Source organism: Varroa destructor, unplaced genomic scaffold (genome assembly GCF_002443255.2).
Source record: "Varroa destructor unplaced genomic scaffold, Vdes_3.0 BEIS01000006.1, whole genome shotgun sequence".
Taxonomy (NCBI): Eukaryota; Metazoa; Arthropoda; class Arachnida; order Mesostigmata; family Varroidae; genus Varroa; species Varroa destructor.
The window spans coordinates 3284606-3306968 of NW_019211459.1; the positions used below are offsets into that span (position 1 = coordinate 3284606).

The 22363-nt window shown below is 43.1% G+C and overlaps 1 protein-coding gene across 5 annotated transcripts in view; it reads left to right on the forward strand.

The window, feature by feature from the left end:
- The window catches only part of kcc (solute carrier family 12 member kcc), a 275661-nt gene that overhangs the window by 111611 nt on the left and 141687 nt on the right, over positions 1–22363 (forward strand). The window contains exon 1 of one of the 5 annotated variants that reach the window (XM_022812854.2): positions 8815–9848. The exons of the other annotated variants lie outside the window; for them this stretch is intronic. Coding sequence (XP_022668589.1) covers positions 9701–9848 — 148 coding nt within the window. The 5' untranslated portion in view covers positions 8815–9700. Of the gene's footprint in view, positions 1–8814; positions 9849–22363 lie in introns of those variants that run through there. 5 annotated transcript variants of the gene reach the window in all.

Here is a 22363-nt window from a genome sequence, read left to right on the forward strand (position 1 = left end):
ATATATATATATCCTAACCATTAGGTGTCCGGCCACGGTTACGCGTATAATTACTGTATCAGGATTTAGTAAAATCGCTTGCATTTGTTGCAAGATGAAAATATTAAATATTTTATTTATTTCTAGGTGCTTACTTTAGAAGTTTGATTCTATTTGGTTTTTAGCACGGGTACTAAAACACAGAACATTGTACTGCAGCCTAAGGCATTGACATCAGCGCACTTAGCTGGCTATTTATTTCTTTATTATTTTATTACATCTTTTATCTATATTAGGGATTATTTTGCCGCTTGACAAAATACCTATTGTGACTGTCTCTGTATTTGTTGTTGTAAAACAGAGCGACATGCGGATTACGAACTACTGGCGCGTACAAGCCGACTTTTTCCATCTGTACTATCAAACCATTTTGAAATAAGGATAAAACGCTAGAAACACTCAACCGTGTTGAACAACTTCCCCTTACATAACTATAAATTTGCATTCATAAATTGAGTCGGGGGATCATTGATGGCCATAGCCACTCTTCCCCTCGGGGGCACACACCGCCAATCTCAACTGTCGATCATAGCTTAACCCATAGCTTTTACAGTGGTAAGGGCGATGAGGTTTGATGATTTCCCTCGGAGTAGATACAAGTTATTTAAGGACGAATAGATTTTTTTATGGCATTTAGATCCTAACTCCTAGACATAGCAGATCGGCTCGAAAGTTTGAAGGTTCGTTAGATCCCTGGTTGGTCTACAAGTGCCGATGTCAGCCGTTTTGTGGCTAGACCTTGGGATTTTGCTGTAAGCTGTCTCGTCGCCATCGACCAGCGCTGCGGAATTATATCAGTAGCAATTATGCACTGAAAAACGACGAGAACGCCAAAACGTAGGAATAGAAAAGCGAGTACGAAATCTACGAGGAAAAAGGTGGGAAAAACGGTCTGCGGGCACTGCAGCCTCTCCCTTAGCGTTAATCTTTTTTCTTTTTTTTTTATTCGATTTGGCTGCTATTGATAAATTGGCTCTGAATCGTACTAGTGGTGTCTGTGATGTCCTCAGTAGAACGCTGAAATCACATCTTTGAGAAAAATGCTAAACCGGCCGGATAATATTATCGGTGACTGTAAGCTCGATCGGCTTCGGTCGTCCCATCTGTCCATACAACCAAAAAAGCTACGATTTGAGAGATATCGCTATGGACCGCTGTCAATGGGCACAGACTTATTTTGAAGCATCAATGGCAACACGAGGAAATGAAAAACAGATACATCCCTCCATCCTGATAAAAATGCAGTTATCCCAAAAAAAGTGGGGGTACTACTTCTGTACGAGGAAGAAAAAGACTCGTATGTTTGTCTTAATGGAAGTGTAATCTACATAGGAGAATCCAGGCAGATAGTATTCTCAGGCTATCTGTGCCATTACTTTGCCTACTTGCTGCACTGCCAGACTCCGACTGATGGCCTAGTCCGTAATGATTTCGTGGTGGTAACATATGGTCATCGTTACCAGCTATGCTGCATCTACGAAACATTCGGCACCCCGTGAAATTATGTCCTTTGCGACTTTGTGGAGGCGGTGCGACGCCCATTGACCGGCCACCGGCGTTGCGCCTGTGCGCCTTCGTCAAGCTCTACAACAGCTTGGACGTGCTTGAAGTGCCACTCGTCGTCGTAATACATCCGCGGCGCCATTCGTTCGTACTGTTTGATTTGGCGACTTCGTACGGCGTTTGTACCCCGATTGAATACGTCTGGTTTCCCTCGTTCGTAAAGGCTCCTTCCGCAAACACCAAATCTTTGCTGCTTAGCCTTTCTCTCGTCCACCGTTTCAACGTTAAGAAGCACGCCAACCACGAAGTGACGATGCTAACGATCGCTCCAAAGGTGGCCTGTTTGCTGCGACAATCTAACGTTCAAGCGGTCTGCATATTACGGCGTCCTGGCCAATGGCTTCCGCGTTTCTGGTTTCGATCTCTGCCTTCTACGGTCGAGCAGGAATTGGACATTTGCTATTTACCCACATTAATTTACAACCCGCAGGTTTAGTCAACTGTAGACCTTGTTATTGTCACCAAATCGTAAGAATAGGCCTTCAATCCCCAAAACGGCCTAGCCGTTCATTATATATATATATATATATATATATATATACATATATAGGGCAGTGTGGGGCTGTATGAGCTGTTAATGGTTTCGTGCGGAAAAGCCAGTCAGTCATTCGACAACATTTTTTTTATAGAGAAAGCTAAATAATCAGTTGCTGCTAAATCTGCAAGTCGCACTGCATTTTGACCCCATTCGTGATTTCCTACAAGATGGTGCATATGTTAACAGCATTATTTTGGCACATTATCCCAATAATCCCATTGTAACGGCCCGTTATCCCAACAAAGTGGGCACTTGTAAGTCGTTGATGACAATGACACGTAATATAAACAGCGCCAAACGACGATGGCTTAGTCTTACTTCACAGATATACACATAGACACAGCTGAGCTTTCTCCCGAAATCGCTTACTTCTTTCAATCGCTTTGTAGGATTGGTATCGAAGGTCCGAAACATAATGGTCCATCTAACCCATTGAGTCCTTAACGTGATAATGTAATATAACCCAATATAATAACTTCTGTGAAACCTAACTTACTTTCCGTTTGCTTTTGAAAACACAACTCTGGGATGGGAAGAGAAAAACGGGCTGTTTTTTTTGCTTGTCTATAATTGAAAAAAGGAAGTTCAATAAAATGCAAGTAAAAGATATTTAGCTGTTTTATAGAGCCTTATTTCTTAAAAATGAATGCAACAAAAACATCCAGTAATAGAAATTGCCTTAAATGTTTGGTTGTTTGAAAAGTTTGATGGCATCTGGTTCTAAGTTGACACTTTTTGGTGGGGAAAGCCCGTATAAACTGCCCTATGTAGGTCTATCTTACCCTGTGTATTGGAAACGTAATAAACGAAACAGTTCATAGGTTCAATAAATGTTCGCATCAAATACTCGACCATAATCAGATTTAAGTGATATCTAAAAATAACGAGTTTAAAGGAAAGAAAAATGTCTAGTGCTAAAGATACGTTCAGGTTCCATTTATCGAAGACAGTATAATCTATCGAAGTCTTGGTGAAAACACCAGACAGGAAAGCCTATAGTGACACAGCATGAGATGCCATGATCAGGGAAGTTTTTGAACAAAATAGAACATAGGCAATGCGCGTCCTTAGAATCCCTCGTCCAGCTAACTAAACACAGACAGAAACCAAAATAGGCCCCTTACGAATTAAGTTCAGGACAGATTACACACGCTAAAGACAATTTCCGCAACTGCGATAAACACATTGTCGTGGTAAAGGAAACATATAGCCTGTACCACTCGTCATAAGACGATCGGGCGGAAAAACGATGTCAAGAAAACCGAGAGCGGCCTAAACGTATAACCAAACGGATTTGGGCGAAAGCTGATACTGCTCAGGCTCGCAGTAGCTATCAGCAGCATTTCGAGATATTTGTTGACAAGGAAAAGGTAAGTACTGTCAAATAACTCGGAACGTCTGGGGAGCTTCACAAGCTTGTAGCATAGCAATTGATGGTATGCAGTATGCGTATTCGACAACAATGCACGACTCTATTGCAGCGCTTGAATCAAAACTTCAATTGAGAAGAACAGAATGAACCGGTGCTTTTAACTCGAACATTCTCTGTATTTATGCCCGTGTAATTTTAACTGCTTCTGTGTCTGAGATGATAAGTGCCGTGGCATATTCTATGTTACTCTAATGCTATAGCAAATGATAATGAGATTTTTTGTAATGGAGTTCAGATGAGTTCAGTCAGAGTTGCTGGGAAGCTCTCAGAGCACTGGCTCAAGTGTAAGACATTCAGGAGGAGTAGGTTCAACGCATATCAACATACGATCCTTCTAGTATCGATGATTTAATTATTACTTCAAATGTTCGAACTGTTACATATCTACCTATAGCCCAAGAAATGATCTTTGAATACATAGGACCAAGCCAATAGCTTGATAAACCGAGGCTTTTCCTACCAATGACGATATTATAGCACAGTAGCATGTTCCACCTTGATGGCAGCGTTGTGGGACGGATAACACCCTACGTAGCTTTATCGAAGTTCTTCAGCATGAGTCGAACGGGGACAAGAATCTCGGGCTAGATAACAGTAATTCAAAGCAAATGGGGATTCAGCCTCGGATAGCTCATAAAAACCTGAGGAGACGGTGGTTGCGGGATGAGGGCATCCGGCTCCATCTGCGTGCTGTACAGAAGGAATCGAGAAAATTTGCTTGAAGCAAGAGATACGTTCTGAGCTATCTCGCTTGTCTGTCCCGAGTTACGGTGCCGCATTGTCGAATATGATGAGGCTCTAACGTGAGTTTGTCGCTATGAGGCAAGGATTCTTCGACAAGGTTGTTGGCTATGCCTTCTGCTGAGTCTTTTTCTTGTAATCGCGACGAAGATATCGAAGGACGTGACCAGACAAGGCATTCACAATTTTCAAACGTTAAAACAGAAATGGGGCATTCGCACGGGAGCAAACTGGGTACAGTGACCTGATGGATCGTGCGACTTTTCACGAGTAGCAATGTTACAACGAGAATATATATCGTTTTAATTGTCGCTTTGTATATGTCGTTTAGTCGAGAGGCTGGTTGCCACATAGATGTGTTATCGCCTGTTTGAATTTGCAAACTCTTACATTACATACATCCCAGAAACAATTTCCGCCAACACATCTCAGCTTTTTCGATGGTTTAATGAGAAACTAGAAAAATCATCATTGACTAAAAGCATTTGCCACAAACGGTATGTCCCTTCTCAAACAAGGCTTATTTAACGTTGTTATAGAGTAGTACTTTGCTGTAAGGCATAGGATAGTGATGTGTCACGCGTAAATGCGTGCACGTTAAAGCATCTCAAAAACGAACAACGAAAACGGAATGGGATGACGTAGTCGAAAAAAAATACGTCACGAGATAAGATAGAAGGAGGCAGAAAGCATTGCCCGAAGGCGATTTACCGGTACCACATATAGCACTCAGATATATATCGAACTGAAGAGTTTTCAGTGTACATCATATATGGAGTAGTAGCTACAGCAGTAACTTTACGATACGAGTGAGTAAGTCACAGTTTACCTTAATCTACTTATCTATCTACTTTACTACAAACGACCCAAGTAGGTCGTTTTTACTGCTTCTATATAAGAAATAAGAAAAAGCTCGCATTCTATAAGGAGGGAACACTTACCGTCACAGTACTAATTTGTTTGGTTGGAAGTTTACTTTTTCACACATGTAAAAACTATGAATTTGTCTATGCAGATATTTAGACTTATGTTTGATCAACTTGCGACAGCCTCAACCGACCTGTGCCGCGAAAAATTGCTGCCGAGTAGGCAGATCTTCTAACCCATGGTACGTCTTGCCTTTGATACCTCGCCATCTTTATTATCTACATATGGCCAGGATGGCTGTAAAGCCGTTCGTTCATCTGGCCAGCTGGCTGTTTCCCATGTCTGCCTGCGGTGGCTCGCGCAACTCTTCTACAGTTACAGCGAAAACGGCCACCCGTCGCATCCTATGTATTTTTTTAATTTTCTTATACGCCTTTGTGCTTTTTCGGGCTTTCCGTCGCTGCTACTGCACGCTGATCTGGTGCTGCTGTTCATATACGCTTGTGCTTCAATGGCGTAGAATCATTGTCATCATCTGTAGTATTGGCGCCTATTTTCAGGGTGTGAAACTTCATTCTGGGCCAAAACGAGGGAGGGTGACCTAGCGAGGTGAAGAGAACCGAGGAGGCCTTGATCAGGCACCGACCAGTCTTCGGGGTAGGGGTCGAGGGGGTCAAAGAGACCATTTCAAATAGTGGAGGGCGACAAGGGAAAGGGAGAGGGAATAATTGTAGATACAATGATAGGACAACCGTATGGCCTTGGAATTTGCAGTCACACTACAGTTTGGTGCCACTGTGGCTGGGAGGCGGTAGGAAGCGTATGTCTGCAGCCAGCGATGTGTATATGGGCACGAGGGGGTGTTACTGATCGTTGTCCGTCTGCTATGATCAGGCTAGACTATGTCATGCCTTGCAGACTTTATTTCGTCCTTTTGTTATCTGTCTGAAGTGGAAGAAGCAATATAGCACGCGCTGCTGGCTGTTGGCTCTGTCGACCGTGCCATTGCTCGTTTATACTTTCTATACTGGTTTACAGTGGTGTTCGTTGGCGCTTTCTTCCTTCGCATGTTCTCTGACCGCATTTCCTTTCGCTGACTGCTACCACTGCGCAATGGCTCGCTGTGGCTAAAATGTGTCTTTTGTGTTGCAGTCGTTACTGCTTATTTACTTCTCGTATTCTTCAGGCAAGCCTGGTATACGCGGCAGTTGCAGAGGGGGAACGTAGCAAAGACATATAGCGGGAAAAAGGCTCTGTTGCCGGACGATGCCTTAACGTTATCTGTCGACTCGTTCGGCTATGGCCCATCTGCGAAAAGGCCCTCATACGAGAGTCCGCGCGCGCTCCTCAACTACTATATCTCCTGTTTTACTAGTAGCTCTATTGCTGCTAACATTGCTGCAAAACCAAAGCAGCAGTCCAAATATTTTCAGCGACCGAATGTGGAGAAAAAAGTCTGGCGAGTTGTTGGCTTGGATGGCCTGTTTGCTCTAGTTGCTCGGCCTTCGCTGCAGGCAGGAGAGTCAGGAGGGAGCAGATGAGCGAGTACGGCAGGCTGCACTGGCCTGTGGGAAAAGGGCCTGGGGTTGCTACTTTTTTAGGGTTGTCCTGGCTCGTGGGGAGCGAAGAGGAGAGGTGGGGATCGTAAGGGTTCTAGATGGGGTGGCGGGTTGTTGTGGCGCGAGGAGTCGGCGGGTTGGCTCAAGTCGCCGTCGGCGTCCCCCGCCCTCACCTTCCCTGCTGCCCTTGCCGCTGCTGCTGAGGGAGCTTCGATCTCGCCCACCCGCGCCCCGCAGCAGTAGCAGCAGGCTCGGCAGGGCACGACACAGCTAGGTATTAAGGAAGCGAGGCAACCAGCCCTGCGTGGTACTCACCGCACTGCCACAGCAACAGTAGTAAACGGAAACCAACGAGGAGCGTTATTTTCCAGTCTAGGCGAGCTTTGTCGTGCAGGGCGATTTGTATCGTACAAGCGTGTGCTCGTTGCGCGTGTGTGTGTATACGATAAAAGAAGAGACGAGGAGACGCGCAGAACAAGACAGAGCTTGTTGGATAGCGCCGTCACGGCACGAGACGCGACGAAGCCGCCAACGTTCAGGGAGCACAATCGTATAGCATCACTGAGTGCTGACTGTTCACTGACTGACGTGTGCACTGTTGCGCCCACTAACGCAGCTGTCAATGGTCAATGAGCTGCTGGTAGTGGCCAGTGAAGAGATTCAAATAGATAAACGGACGAAGAAAGAAAAGATAAGCCGAACACACAATAAATTCGAAGAAATGTTTCAAGATGTTAGGCTGCATTGTGCTACTGGGTGGGAGAAATGGTGATGATATCGTTTATTGTTTCTGTACTAATTATTTTGGTTGATTAATAGCAACGAGAGCACCGATAGTGATGCTGATGTCAGTCGTGCTAAATCTATTAGCTACTATTACTACTACAACGACGTCTAGTGGCGGCCAAGGCGTGCTAGTTCTAAAAGGTTCTAACGCTTTGGGAGACGTATGTTCGGTCCCATTGAAACACAATATAATTCGCTCTTACGAGCGACAGTAGCGACGGCTGATCGAATGGACAAGGAGTGCGTGAATGTTCATTCAAGAGATTCATTCAATCCATTAAGGCAGATGAGTCATTGTTCTGATATCGTGTGTAACTCTGTATCTGATCGTATCTTGTGATCGGCGCCCCGCCTTCATCGCTGTTACTGCTTCGCGAAGTTCGTGGTCATCTCATGTTGATGCAACACATGACGGCTGTTGACCCCCGAAAATACGAGCGCCAGCAAGCACGTCTAGCGAGGGTATTTGCAAGCACTTAAAATAGACAGACGCGGGAGTAAAAGCGGTTTTGATGGTCGCAGCTGCGATGGTGTGGCAGTGACAGGGTCAGAGCTACAACGAGTATCGAATCAGAGTTGCTGGCCAGTTACAGATTATCACTGTTGTGTCGTCAGTGTATGACGGCCACCAATTGTTGGATTGCTGTGCTCGTTCAGGCCGACTTTAATAGTCGCCTAACAGACTGACACCTTAAAACAGTCGTCTACTGGCCTGTCGTGCCAGCGGTCGCTGCAAAGATAGCATAACAGCCGTGCTTCTGACAGCACAGTCTCACCATTAAATCAGATTCACTTGTAAGGCATGTACACAACGACGGCCAACGTTTGACTTTCCGTCCTTTGTCGATAAACAGATTATCAGAGGCAGGCCACCGCAACATTTGTGGGTAACAGAAATAACAGCAGCACCGGAAAAAGCAATAATAGTGATATAGGTGCTAGCATTGGAGTTAGTTATCCAGCCGTACCAATCCGTGCTGTCTCAGCAACTGGTGCTGTCACTTGTGTCTTCATTTAGCCACAACAAACGTAATTGAGCATACGGTTGAAGTCGTTAGAGATAGCAATCAGATTCAAGAACAAAAGACTGACTTTGCGGCTTTCTATAACATTATATAAATCCGTTAATAAACAAGAGAGAGCCTTACTAGCGCCTTGTAGCATTATCGGCAGCCTTTATATAACAAGAGCCAATGTGGCTGGTCCTGTTTCCCTCGTTGGCAGGTCACAGATTGCGGCGCACTCTTGTACGACTTCCGGCTGTATAGACAGCTCGTGCACGAACACATGGGGTCTGCAATAAACATCACAATAAATTAGAATAAAAGCGGGCTGTATAGGCGAATACTTAAGGCGCTGCTTTGATGAGTCGCATCTAATGGTCCTTAAATCTTTATCAATATTGTGAGAACGACGTGACTGTTTCTCTAGTACGCAGGCGTGTCTCTATTGAAAACGCTTGAAGGGTGAAGTCAACTTCCTTGATTTTTTCAGCATACTAAAATCTACACACTTCACCTATTCATCACATCTCGAAGGAATATCGTCGTGAAGTAACACGGAACGCGATAAAAGTATCGTTTGACGTTCAATGTCGCGACCGTAGCTATAACGATACTAGTACTGTCACAATTACCGCAACTCTTGCGCATTACCCTGCATTTATTTTAGTAGGGTTCTGTCCCGTTCAATAATCAACAATATCATTAGCATCATCACTGAGGTAGGTGTGTGATGTATCACTGACGTTCTCTGTTGCGCCGTTAGCCTGCGGAACTTTGTTGGGTTAAAGTTTCTACTTTTTTCGGTTGACGAAGAAGTCGCTACCTACTCCAGATGATGGAATAACGTGTGATGCCGCCTGCTGTCGTTGTTATCTGTTAGTCAGGTGATTGTTATTTTGTGTGTTCTAAGAAAGCAGTAGTGATATTCAGAGATAAGTAAACTAAGCAAAATCAAAGCTGGCTGTATAGGACACACAGACCTGGAGGTTAGGTTAAGAAGAAACCTTGCGTCCCCGACGAGTAGTCGTCAGTTTTTCACCGGTGAATTGATCTGGTGGTGCCTTAGAGCAGACCAACAACAGCGTGCGGTAAGGTGTACGTGTGTGTGTGCGCGCGCGTGGAGGTGCAGGTAGGTGATCCTGTGTGTGACGCTCGTGGCCGCGTCAGTGACATGGGGGATCTGAGTGGGCGCGGAGGAAAGTTTGAAGTGACCCAGGTTCATACGCCCGAGTCAGCCCTATCCGCCTCGACGCCGCTGTCGCCGCAGTCACTGCTCGTCGGAGGAGATATCTCCAAGCAGCGCCTGCTGCCTCAAACAGGTGATGATTACAATCAGAGTAACGGGATAACGAACACAACACTGTTATACAGTCGCTATGCGTATAATATGCATATTAATTTATCTTAGAGCTACCTAGACAAGACGATTCTATCTTATTTTAAACTTTGTAGTTGAATAAGAACTCAAGACTATTGCGAATATTGAAAGCTAAAAAAAATTATGTTGGCCAGTGAGCTTAACAAATTACGGCTAAAATATTTTAAGACTATTGCCTTAGGACTTTAATATACGAGGACAACGAGATCCGAAAAACTAACTGAGACCGCAAAGCAGAGGTCGAATGTGTACGAGCTTTGGCTTCTTAGAATCACTCGTTGCAAAGGATGCAGTGCATCTTGGCCCATTTGTTCCAAACAAATCTTCTTCCGTAACCTTCTTAGTAAGTTTCTAAAATTATTCGACCTAGCGCCTATGGTATTATGTATTACTAGTACTATTAGCAGAACAGGGACGGAATCTGCCGGAGACGATGTGAAAATCACGAAGCAGACGATGTTGTCCAATTGTACGACAAGTTTAGCTTTTACATTACATAAACGGGCAATCAACGACAGCTCCGGGTGACTTTCCGAAGGAAGCGTTTAAAAGAACTGTGCCGACCTTCCTTTCTTTCTAATGAACGCCGTGCCGGCATCCGTCCATTCGCGGTCGCAGCTGCGGTAGTGGGCCAATGTCAGGTTTGACCCCTTTCCAGACACCGCTGGGCCGGGATTCCCTGCACTGGGATCGAAACTACTCAATGACAGGAACCTTCGAGCAACTGATAAACGGTACCACTGAATGGGCCTGGTTGGCGGAACGGACTCTGAGGAGCGTAATGTGCTGCATTGAATGAGCGAATAAGCGAGAACAACGTCGTGCTGAGGGCGTACGAACGGAGATTTGGCCACCCAAGCGGTGACATGGTTGAATTTCGAAAGCTGTACTAGGAAGAACGCCAGAGAGAAAACGTGTGTGGGCAAACGTAAAAAGTAGTATGGATAAATGAGTCCACGATCGTACGTCTTTTGGTCGGCGGAGTGCATAGCGGAAAACGTGGCTATCCGAGTGAGAGCCTAGAGCACCGATCGATGCTATTCCATCGATCTAACCCCCTTTTCTCCTTGTTCCGTTCCTTCGTTATTTCTTCACTGGCGAAATGGTGGCTGAGTAATCGTTGCTTTCTAACGCTTCGGGTATTTCCTCCCGCTTCACTTCCGGCTCTACTGCTGCTCTCACCCTACCAACCATACTCTGCAGCAGAAATGAGCCGGGCGTCCGCATTTCCCGTATTTCCCTTCGTACTGCCAGTGGCCGTTCACAAAACCCATCAAAGAACGTCCCATCATGCCCCGTCAGCTCGCGTCCAGCCGTGCAGCCCCGGTCGGCAGAGCTATCGTGCACCTTTTCGCCAGTGATGCTTTGCCTTCGCCTTTGGTTTCGTTCAACCACACCAATACAAAGAAGAAAGTAGAAGCTAGGAGGGTCCTTGTACTCGCTCTTTCACTAACCCCCTTTGCTTTACACAAACGCCCCGTTAGTATATTTAAGCCACCAGAGGAACCCTTACCCATCGGAATCATGGTGCGCTACGATGCTAAACCTTTTGCAAGATCTTTCCTCTGGTAATGGAAAGCGGCAGCATGACGTGGAATGCACACTGATAGTTTCTCATTGGATGGTCTTTATTATCAAAAACGAAAACGGCAGTTATTTCTTGTGTATTTCTTTGTCGTTGTGAGACATATTTGCCGGGTTCGAATCCGGATTAAGCACGCGTCTCTATGAAAGGAACCGAAACGTTAGCTCAGAGAATCAACCTTGCACTTGTCTTGACAACTCTGTTCGGTCACCCCATTCCCGCACCCCTGGCCAACAAGCTCATAGATCGTTTGCTAGGGTCAATATATACTATGCCGTCTTAATGGACTCTACTCGTCGATGTACATAGTCGATGCACGCATGCATCCCTGACTTATATCCTGGACAATGAATGCACGAACGAGCAGCTTTGGCATAAGCGGGAAGGCTAGCGCGGTTCAAACCCTTTCAGCCATATCGAAGCTGATTATGTAAAGACTTTTGCCGCGGATATAGCACATGGATTTGAATTTATCGAGGTGGTAGCGATTTCGACTGCTTTACGTAAACCACAAGCGCATATATTATCGCCATAGACTTCATTTAAGTGTGAAGACATATCGCATCCTGAAAGTTATACCATTGCCAACCATGCTTGCTTACCATCGATATATCCGCCGAACGTTTGCTTATGTCGCCTGACCATTTAAGCTTTGCGTTCAAAGTAACAACAACAGAGGTTGACAAACGTACTTAGCCTCGACGTAGCATTTTTCATTCGCTCACAATGTGTAAAGACGCGGGCTTCCAGCATTAGTAGTATCATACTTTCAAGGTAAATCTGTATATAAAGAGGCTGTTTCAGGTCGAACAAAACGCAGCAAAAACTAATAACAGTTTAGTTATTCATTTTATATATATATATATATATAAAGCGCGAAGTACGCGTACTAGATCACCACGTGTCCCTGTGTTGCAGCTAAACATGTTTTCTTGGCGATATGGAAATCATGGAAACAACCGTCGAATGATAGCGTCGCCAAGGCATACTTGTAGTCTTATCTATTTAATGGATTCATATTAGAATAAATCGAATTCTGACCTGCTTGAAGATACAGCTGCAAATCATGTAAGTCCTAATCCTGTTGCTTCGTAGTTGAAAACGTACAAAGTAATATATGGATATATTCAAGATTATCATAGACACGTAAAATTAGTGTGATCACCAAAAAGGAGTAGATTTCCCATAGCGTGCCGTTTTCAGTAAGTACGAAACCCATACGGCGGTCTGTGTTCTAAATGAAGGTACGAAACATCAGGGTATATAAATAACAGCAGATTTATAAAAGCATTGTATTATAGAAACAGTGATAAGGGCAGGCGAAATGAATGAATTAATCACGTATCAAATTGAGAGTGCTTATATGCTTGGGTATTTTATTGTTTTGCAGTGGTACTTTATGTAAGTTAACCGTGTGTAGCGTTGTTACCGAGTGCTACTTGCGAAATGAGTACTGGGCTTATCGTAGCACATTTGGTCTAGTAGTGCGTAAATGAACGTGTCACATAGTGCTGTTATTAAGCTCTGCGTGCACGCATGTAACGTAAAGAGAGATCACCTTTCGACAAGGTGAGAGGCGTGTTCCGCGTCCTCCTTGCATCGCATCGTAATGAGAGCCACTCGACATTCTCGTCTACATCCCTGTACTGTGCCCCCCCCCCCCCCCCCCACCGAACATGGTTAGTTTAAGATAGTATAGGCTGATAACGATGTAGACTCTAGTCATGGTGCCTAATACTGGAATCTATCCAGTCATTGAAGGCCGTCTTCTATTTGGCGCATGTAGCGGACGAGGCGCTTCTCGGTAACGGTGCCCTTTAGCATGCTGGAGATATAGCAACCGTTTGCGCTACGATGAGTTGTTACAGCAGGCATAAGGCATATCAATGCTCCTGTCGGTATATACGCTATTCAAGTTTATCCCTATGCAACAGTGAACTGAACGTATGGCGTAAAGGCCTAGATACATATCGTAATATATAGTATTAGGTAACTGGATGAGAAAGTGTTCTTTACAAATGCATTTAGCTATATTTTACTATTTATAATTATGTTATACAATGTGTTAGCCTGTCAGTGTGCCAGACGACCTAAAATAAGCCACGTAGATTAGTCTTTTCAATGTAATTTTCCGTGGAAAAAATATCTTGTAGTGAACTACGCGTAGATTTTCATGATATATACTTTCCTCGATTTTTGGCGTGTTTGATCCTCTTTGGGAGATTTATTTAGTAGTCGTTGATTGGGAGACGGATAAACTGAATTAATAGAAAAACATTTCACTGCGACATAAATAGGGTATCCAGACGATGGCAACTCATAGGTCTATATTTTAGCTACCTACGGTTTAGGCTAAATGAGAGTTCATCTATAGGCTAACCTGACATATAAAGTTGGAGTTAACTTTAAGTTAGATTTAAGTGTAAGGAAATTTATGTGGTAAGTAATCTGTAAGTAATGGTAAAAATCAAAGGTACATGATTTCGTTCATTTCGGTTTAATAAGAACGAAATAATCGCAATGAAAGGACGCGACGGTTCGGGTTGAAATAGGTTTGATGTAACCAAGCGCCGGAACAGTATATTAGAATAGCTATAGCGTTCCTAGTAAAAAGTAACATCAATAGCAATAATCATAAAGTGATTATGATAGGTTGATAAGTTCAATGCAACTTTTTCTATACGACCCATACCCATATTATCTGAACGTAGTGATCTACGTATTGTCGTACATGCGCGTTACAGTTTCGGCCACAAACGGGGAATAACAAAGATCTATGATTATTCTTTGGGAGTGTTTACAAACGCGCGTATATTACGTGTCATTATGCATTACCCCCCCCCCCCCCCCATCAAAATAGATGGTTCCGTTCTCTGTGAATATATGCGTATGCATGACAAGTAAGACAGCATGCATGGCGCCTGGTTTACTCTGTTTCACTCTTACCCCAATCTACTTCGTTGGTATACCATCTGCAGGTTCACTACTGTTTCATATGCACGATACACTTTCCTATCTTCGGGCTCGAGCCCCGAACTTCTTTAGAGATATACTCAGTGTTGGCTCACGTCTGCCTAATAGCTGGCCGGGTACACGCAAATAGGACTATATAATACTGTAAGCGTTGATTTTTTGTCCTATTCCTGTGCTGCTGCTGCTGCTGATCTTACCGCAATAAACCGACCAATTAGATCTCTCCATAAATGGGAATACGTGAGAGAAAAGGAGAACATCACACCGTGGTGTTTGTGGCCTGCGCGCGTTATTGGCCATTCAGCACAGGTCACAACGTCTGCATCATGCACCGTTATCTATTCATATACCAACCGCTAAAAATGTATTTCCCTTTTTTTTTTGACCAAAATGGGGTTAGTTGCATAAAATTCGTTCACTTAGCCAGGTAGATAACAGAGACTATTACATAATATCGTTTCAGACAAGCATATGCTTACAAACAATTCTGAGAAGGTCAGAAACGACAAGCTTCGGATTGGTTAAGGTAACAGGTTTTCTAGCGGTATTATATAGAGACCTCAAAAAGTGTGGTGTTCCCTGCATCTAAGATCGGTTGTCGAAAATGCGTAGCGCCGCGTGGCTTAAGTCGAAGTTATGCGCCACTATGCATTTTCGTACCTGGTCACAAAAATGAGGATTCAAGTGTACCACTCATGCATAGTTTAACATAAACTCAAATTCGTAAAACACTACCTCCGTTGTCCGCAGATTCACCCTCTCAAGTTTAACACAAGAGTAGGTGGTAGATTGAAACGTCGTCTGAAATTTTCTCTAAGCGTATCTGCAACGAAACGAAGTGTACTAATGCCAGGGTTCTAACGTAGATTACAACGTGTCCCTACGATGAAAGATGTCTATGTGAAGGGGTAAACTAGCCGACTTCGTACCGTATGATGGGGTCCAAAACACGCTTAAAATCAACAACTCTCAGCCAATTCAGTTGCTCGAAACATGAAAAAGAAAGGTCCTCTTATATCTCTATACCGTAGAAAGCCAATGGAGATATTTTGAAGTCAAATAGCTGAGGATGGTGTCAACTGAAAGATAATGGCTATTTCTGACGGCTTTTCTGCATTTTTCCGCGCGATGTATCTTCTGCATGTTCTTTTTTGTAAACAAAAACTCCGTAATAGACAGCGCGCCTTGGGGGGAAGTCCGCCCGCCTGTACTAAGCTTCATAGCCACATTCACACTAGTCTGGCCTTGCGAATGCCTTAAAAACGGTAGTTTCCCTACATATCGAGGTTTTCGGCATACAAGACTACATTCACAAGGTTCATGAGCGCTTTAGAAACGCCAAGAACAGCAGGGCTATGTGGTTATCCTCCTGCGACAGGCCTGTGGTTTATAGTAGGGAAGAAAGTTCTGTCAAGCCATCGTCGATCTCTATCCGCTTTTCGTAAGTATAGCTATTACAATCCTCAAAATTCTTGTAGGAATCTCCTCCTTCTGAGGAACCTCAGAACGATGTCGCTTGGCGCCGAATCAAAGGCCACTTTGAAATTCACGAATTCTGCGGATAGTGCCCCATCTCGCCTAGCCAGTGCGTCCTTAAAAGAGACCGGCGAAGCTTTAAACGACGTCACGGTTGGTCGCGTAAGTTGAAAGCCATGATGTTTGTCCGGGACGAAGCCAACGGTTTACGGACATGGACTTAGCCTCCGTGGTGACGACAAAACTAGCAGCATGTAACACACGCTCTTCCCTGCCGTGCCACGCTACGAAGTTGGCAGGTCACGATTTCTTTAGAAGTAATGAAGGGTATGGCCCCTGACAACTGGTCGAGAAGTGCATTCTTTTGAAGGCACTAATTAGACAGCGCTATTCAGCAGGGAGCTAAAATGGGGACATCCTTTAGGTACTTATTCCTGGTGTGATATGAACCCGCTACCTTATTGGAGTGTAAACATAGAATTTGGATTGTGTTTATCGTTAAGTCGGCCTCGATAACATTCCCTTCGTTTCCCCTATACACAGCCGAAATTACGGGAAATTTTCTTCGTATCAAATCGTTAAATCCAATCATAGCATTAATAACGCAGTCGTCAATTAGGTCGAAGGAATCATCGGACACAGGGTCGAAGTCTGTCGGAAAAGCTATTTGTACAGCCGGCGCTCAGCTCTACGAACCAGGTTTATATCTCGTCATACGAAGTAATCCTGTTATTGCAAGGCATGGGTTTCCGGTGTACAGTTTTTAGGTAGGTTGTAAGAGTCCTTTTCAGGTGTATAACTCCAGAAGGAGCCGGTCGACACTTTCGGCCTCGCTTGCAAAACGATAGAATTCGATAAACCGCGGGCGATTGTGATTCCCAGGACGATGAGGCTGCATGATCCTCTGTAGAATATCCATCACTTGCTATACATGGTTGTGGGTATCGATGAGATACTATGTAGGCAGCATCATAACAACAGCTCGTTAAGTTCTAAATTCAAACGTTGCGGGTGGGGCTTCCCTCTATTCGGAAATCCGAAGTTACAATTATTAGGTCGATAACAATCAGGACGTGTGTGCCTCGAGTGACTGATTTTTACCAAAAACGTCTATCTTGACTACGCATACATCTGCTGTAAAAAGACCGATGGCCGAGTTCTCTCAATAAACGATCAACAGGCCAGCAATCAAAATCAGTTGATGTTTCGCGCACCCATATTCGGCCTGATGTTGACTTGTCTAATCCTTGCTAAACTCTGAGCGTAAAACTGATTGTAAAGAAGCAAATTGTACAATAACTGTTAGAACAAAAGAATATGATTATTGCCGTCGGATGACAGCTATGAAATAACGGAAGTAATGCGAAACGTTCTTAGCAAAACTACGATTGAACGTCTGCGTCAGTGTGTAATATATATGTTACTTGCGTAATTGAGCGTAGCCGTAACATGAAAAAAGTGCAACAATGTGGCAGCGGGACTGTTGAAATGGGAAAACGCGATACGTATAGCAAGTAATTACATGCGAGATATATCTTACTAACGGGTTAAATGAATCAGGGAAGTAAAATTACTCCATAACTGAAAAGTTACAACGGAATAACGTAAGGGCTACTGTGTGATCTCAGAATCATTACAACGGAATGCTACGAGCTTGAAACCGAACATGTATAGTTTATTTAACTATGTGATGATGAAGTAACAGCAAAAATAACAGGTTAGGTCGCACAGGTTCTGAGTTTAATTCGCGAATTCTAAAACTTAGATTTGGTTGAATATAGTATTGATCAAGTAGATTAGCAAGTACTTATACTGAGCTGGTCAAATCAATAGAGCGGGTCTTCTTATCCCCATTTTTTCTTGCTACAGCATCCGTTTCTCTTCGTATATATTCTACCTTTGCCTTTACTGTGTCTCCTATCGCGACCACTAGACATTCACCATTGTATTGCCGTAGTTTTTGAAACTGTTGGTCGTTCATAGTTATTGACTATCCTCTGCTAGCAACCGCATAAGGTGTACATTTCGCCTTGATCGGCCAACTCTAACCTTTGTAGGCCAAGTTTTCTCCGACTCGCTTTAGACCACTAATAGGCCACATGGACCACAACTGCTGTTACTGGTCGCATTTGTCGTCCCATTCCCATAAATTCCCTGACATACCTCCTAATTCACTGGGTGCGTTGGATTTCGATTTTCATTTACCCTAGACACACCAAGATGGTACCGTTGTACATCGAAAAGTTCCAAGACGCCTCATCGTTACTGGATAATTTTGTGTTTGTACTGAGCGAGGCCGGCTCCAAAACGTGAGCGCTGTTGAACGATATATCGTTTCAAGTGGACCAATGGTCTATTGTAATTACAGGTTTCTTCTTAATTCTGTATCACTATAGATAGGCATAGAGTATGCAGGTTCCTTTGCATTAAACTGTAAAGCGTAGTTTTATATATGCAAATTGTTCTGAAGCTTTTAAAAGGCAATAGAGCTTGATAAGGTTGTGGGCCAGGGGTGTCAGTTGATTGCTGAACGCCGAAACGTGTATAGAAATTAAAGAACAGATGTGGCTAAGCATGAGCCTATTCGAGAAAATGAAGCGTGGCAAAAGGTTTGTCCTTTTGCTAAATATCCAAGCCGGTTCATAGGAAATAGCAGAATTAAGTGAACCAAAAATAATAGCTATATCTATGTGGAACTTTGTGTATTAATTAAAAGAGACGTAATCCATGTCACCGGTGGATAGCAACAAATCCTGGTGTCTTTCAAGTAGAGGTCTAGTCGCCTAAGCAACCTGATCGATAATTAAATGTATAAAGTTGTTTTATGGCAGAGTGATTGTACACAAATAGCGGAAAGATAGATAAAGGTAAAGCAAAATGCAAAGCGAAGTAAACAGGTGAAATACAGCACGAAACATAGAAAATATGTGAAATAAATAAAAAAAAAAAGCAGAATTATTTACAAATAACATTTTTAATAGCCTTCGCTCAAACTATTCGAAAAAAGCGGAGTGATAAGTTTGACTAAAATGGTAAATACGAATCGCCTCCAAAAAGGTGGCAGCTTGTATGCCCCTTCACCGGACGCTTCGGAACATAAACATGTGTATCTTGTAGTCTTATCTAGCAACATTAGGATTCATACTGGTGCCCCGTCCGTCCAATAATAATGATTAGTAATAATAATGTCAGAAACCATACTTGCCCCGTAGTAATTGATTGAGTTCATTATTATTATTATTATTATAATCATGGCAGTTCTTGAAAATTAGTTCAATCGAAACTAGTTCGCTTATATGATAGCTTATATATTTTGCGATGATATATTTAAAAAATAGCAGCAGCAAAAGCAAACTTGGTAGGAGCTTTTTTCGATGCGGTCAGCACTAAATGATTTTTATATTGAAAACAAGACCAAGTACGGACTCACAATATCCCAAGGTTGATCGCTACCAGAGCGCGACCTTTGGGCTCTGGCCTGCGGCCATATTTTCTGTCGACCGATGCAACAGCCTACTTTCGCCGACCACCTTGTGCCGTCTATCAGCTGTTCAAAGAAGCAGTCACAGTAGGAGCTTCAGAGCGACACATTCAACGGCAGCCACTGACACACGTCGAGCTCCAACGTTTTCATGTAAACTAGTACCAATCGATCAGTTGGCTACTCCTGAATACGAAGCCTTGTATGAAAATCTGGTTTACGCCTTGGTTCACCCCTTCAACAACTAAACCATTGCTTGATCCTTAGATGGCCTGTTTCCATTATGGTGCAGTGGTAACATATTTATTTACTAAACTGCGAAACAGGTGGGGTAACCTAAGCCCTCTAATGAAATTCTGACTCATAAAAAAAGGTGATGAATATAATGACTCTTTTCCTGTTCGGTCTGCTCCTGCTGAGCTTCTTACCCTAAACTGTGAAATCGTTGAGGCAATGTTAGACAACGGTACCAAAACCGGTCGTAAAGAGGCAGTTGAGACTCCAGGCTATGAAAAGTCCTAATGACAAAAGGCCATTACGGGGCGGTTATAAATATATAGTAATAGAAATATTTTATAATTAGGTAATCAAAGTATAATGAATGGCTGTGCTAACCAAGGGACTCTGATAAACAGCGTCTTTAGCTTTGTAATCATGGTCCGATTATTAGCAAAACTACTTGAAATAACGCGAAACCCGAACAAAAAAATCCTATTTAGGCCTTATCTTGCGGAAGGTTGATGCATATGATGACCGTTTGCAACAAAATGTGTTACTCCAAATAAGCAAGTATTGATTGTACGAGTTTCCCAACGCATTTATCGATCAAAGTACGAGTTTGTAATTTACTATTAAACGATATTTTTTTCTTAAGATGCTTACGCAAAGTGTATAGCTTATGTTAGCCAAGAGAGCTAATGTGGAAAAACGGGCCGATATCTATTAACAGATGGTAACGAAAAAGCCGCCTTATTTGTGCAATATAAACGCACGCTTGATATCTGTTTATGGTGTCTCTAATGAAATATTGTTTTCCTATCCTTCATGGCTTCTTCCATGTGAGCGCTAAATCAGAACATTTTGTTGATAGGCTTTTAAGAATTTAGTTAGCGCCTATAAAGGCCATGCGCAAAGGTCGCATTTTTAAGCACGTTCCGGGAACGTCCTTGCGAGGTCCTTATTGTATTGTCAGCAGCTCCATCGCTGTTAAAAGGCGGGTAGCTTGTTAGTGATTGCTCGACCTTCTGAAACCGCTTCGAAAATAGAGAAGATATTTGCAATACATGCTTTGTGGTTTTACAGGTGACAGCTGACCTACCTGGACCTTAACTAACTTTTTAGTGTCAAAAATAACTAAACTTCTGCATAATCTACATGTTGTCAAATTAGGGTATCGTTGGTTTTTGCTATATGCGAACTTAAGGTACATGTTTTATGTGAGACATGTGTTTAGTGCAAGACGTTATACAGTTGATTCATCTATTCAATTCTGTCGACTTAAGCTAAAATACAAACCGGAAAGACGGAGAGACCCAACCTTTCAGTTTGCGCTTTTTGTCTCCTTCCGTTTGAAGTTACTGTACAGATCTCTCTACTTTCTTATATTCCGCGTAGAGATTAAGCCAAGGCCTGCAAATACGGCGCAAGAACAATGGCAATGTTGACACTACATAGTTAAAATTACGTCTCCGCCCTTGTCACAATATATGCCCATTAAAACTAGCTACTCTGATTATACCGATCCTGTGAATAATAATATCTCTCCGTATCTTGAGTAAGGCTTGGAGTAACATCAGGGAACTTCGTATGTTGGAGACGTTGTATTTAAGCCCCTCAGCCAAGTTCGACAAGGCAAAAAAAAGGGAGTTGGTTTGCCTATATTAAGTTAGCTAAGAAAACGACTGGTGCCGAAGAGACTATCTGCTTTTTCAATTCAAATCGTAACTTGTTGGCTTACATCTACGTGTAACACGAATCAACAGTTGAGAGTCATCAAATTTAGTCTTATTGTAGGTGTCTTGTGGTTCGCCCATCCGAGGCAGACGTAAACATCTATTTCGTTATCTCTCGGTAAGCTTTCCTAGTATTGTATGGTTTCTTCAATGTAAACGTTGTAGCTTTTTATATCCATCAAACTGTGTCACATGAACACGTATTTTTCAGGAGGCTTCTGTACAAGAACACTTTTCCTATATGTTCTTCTCGTGGTTCTTCACAAGCCGATTTTATGAAGTGCATTTGCGTGCCGGTTACTCGGTAGTTTTGCCGTTACCGCCCCGTCGTAACTTTTTACGTAATAGTTTTCAACGTATTTTATGAGCAAACAATGACTCGAATAGGCTCGATGTGGCACACTTGAGGTAGTCCAGCTGAGTTACATGAACTCCGTTTCAAAACGCTTAATCTTTGTAGGGTCAATTTTTAGAAGACGAAGTAAATGATATCTGTCCCAGACGCTGGGTTTTCGCAAGACCCACCTCAACGGGATCATTTCCGACAAAGCTGTGTAACCTTAATGTAATACTTGCAGTTAGGGTAGCTAAGTGTATTGTTACGTTACCAGAACAGTTAGAATTGATAATAAAGGTAGATTGGATCAAGTCTCTTTGAGGTAACGATAAGATAACCCATACTTTAGGATTTGTGTAGCTTTTGAAGTTATCTTTAGTTAAATTTGTCTTAACATAATCCTGGTTCCTTAAGACAACAATAGATACTAAGTGTACTATTTATGAAACGCCACTAAGAATTGCAATCGACATTTTAGTAGAAGTAGAGTAGAACAAACGATACATATCAAGTGTCTATTATTGAAGCTACGAGAACGCACCTTCCCTCCGCTCCCCAAAGCTATAGCAGTAACAGCTGAATGGATAACCACAAACTAAAGCTTTTCGCGTGAATTTATTGAAATACTGGTCAGTTTGGAGGATGATCTTTG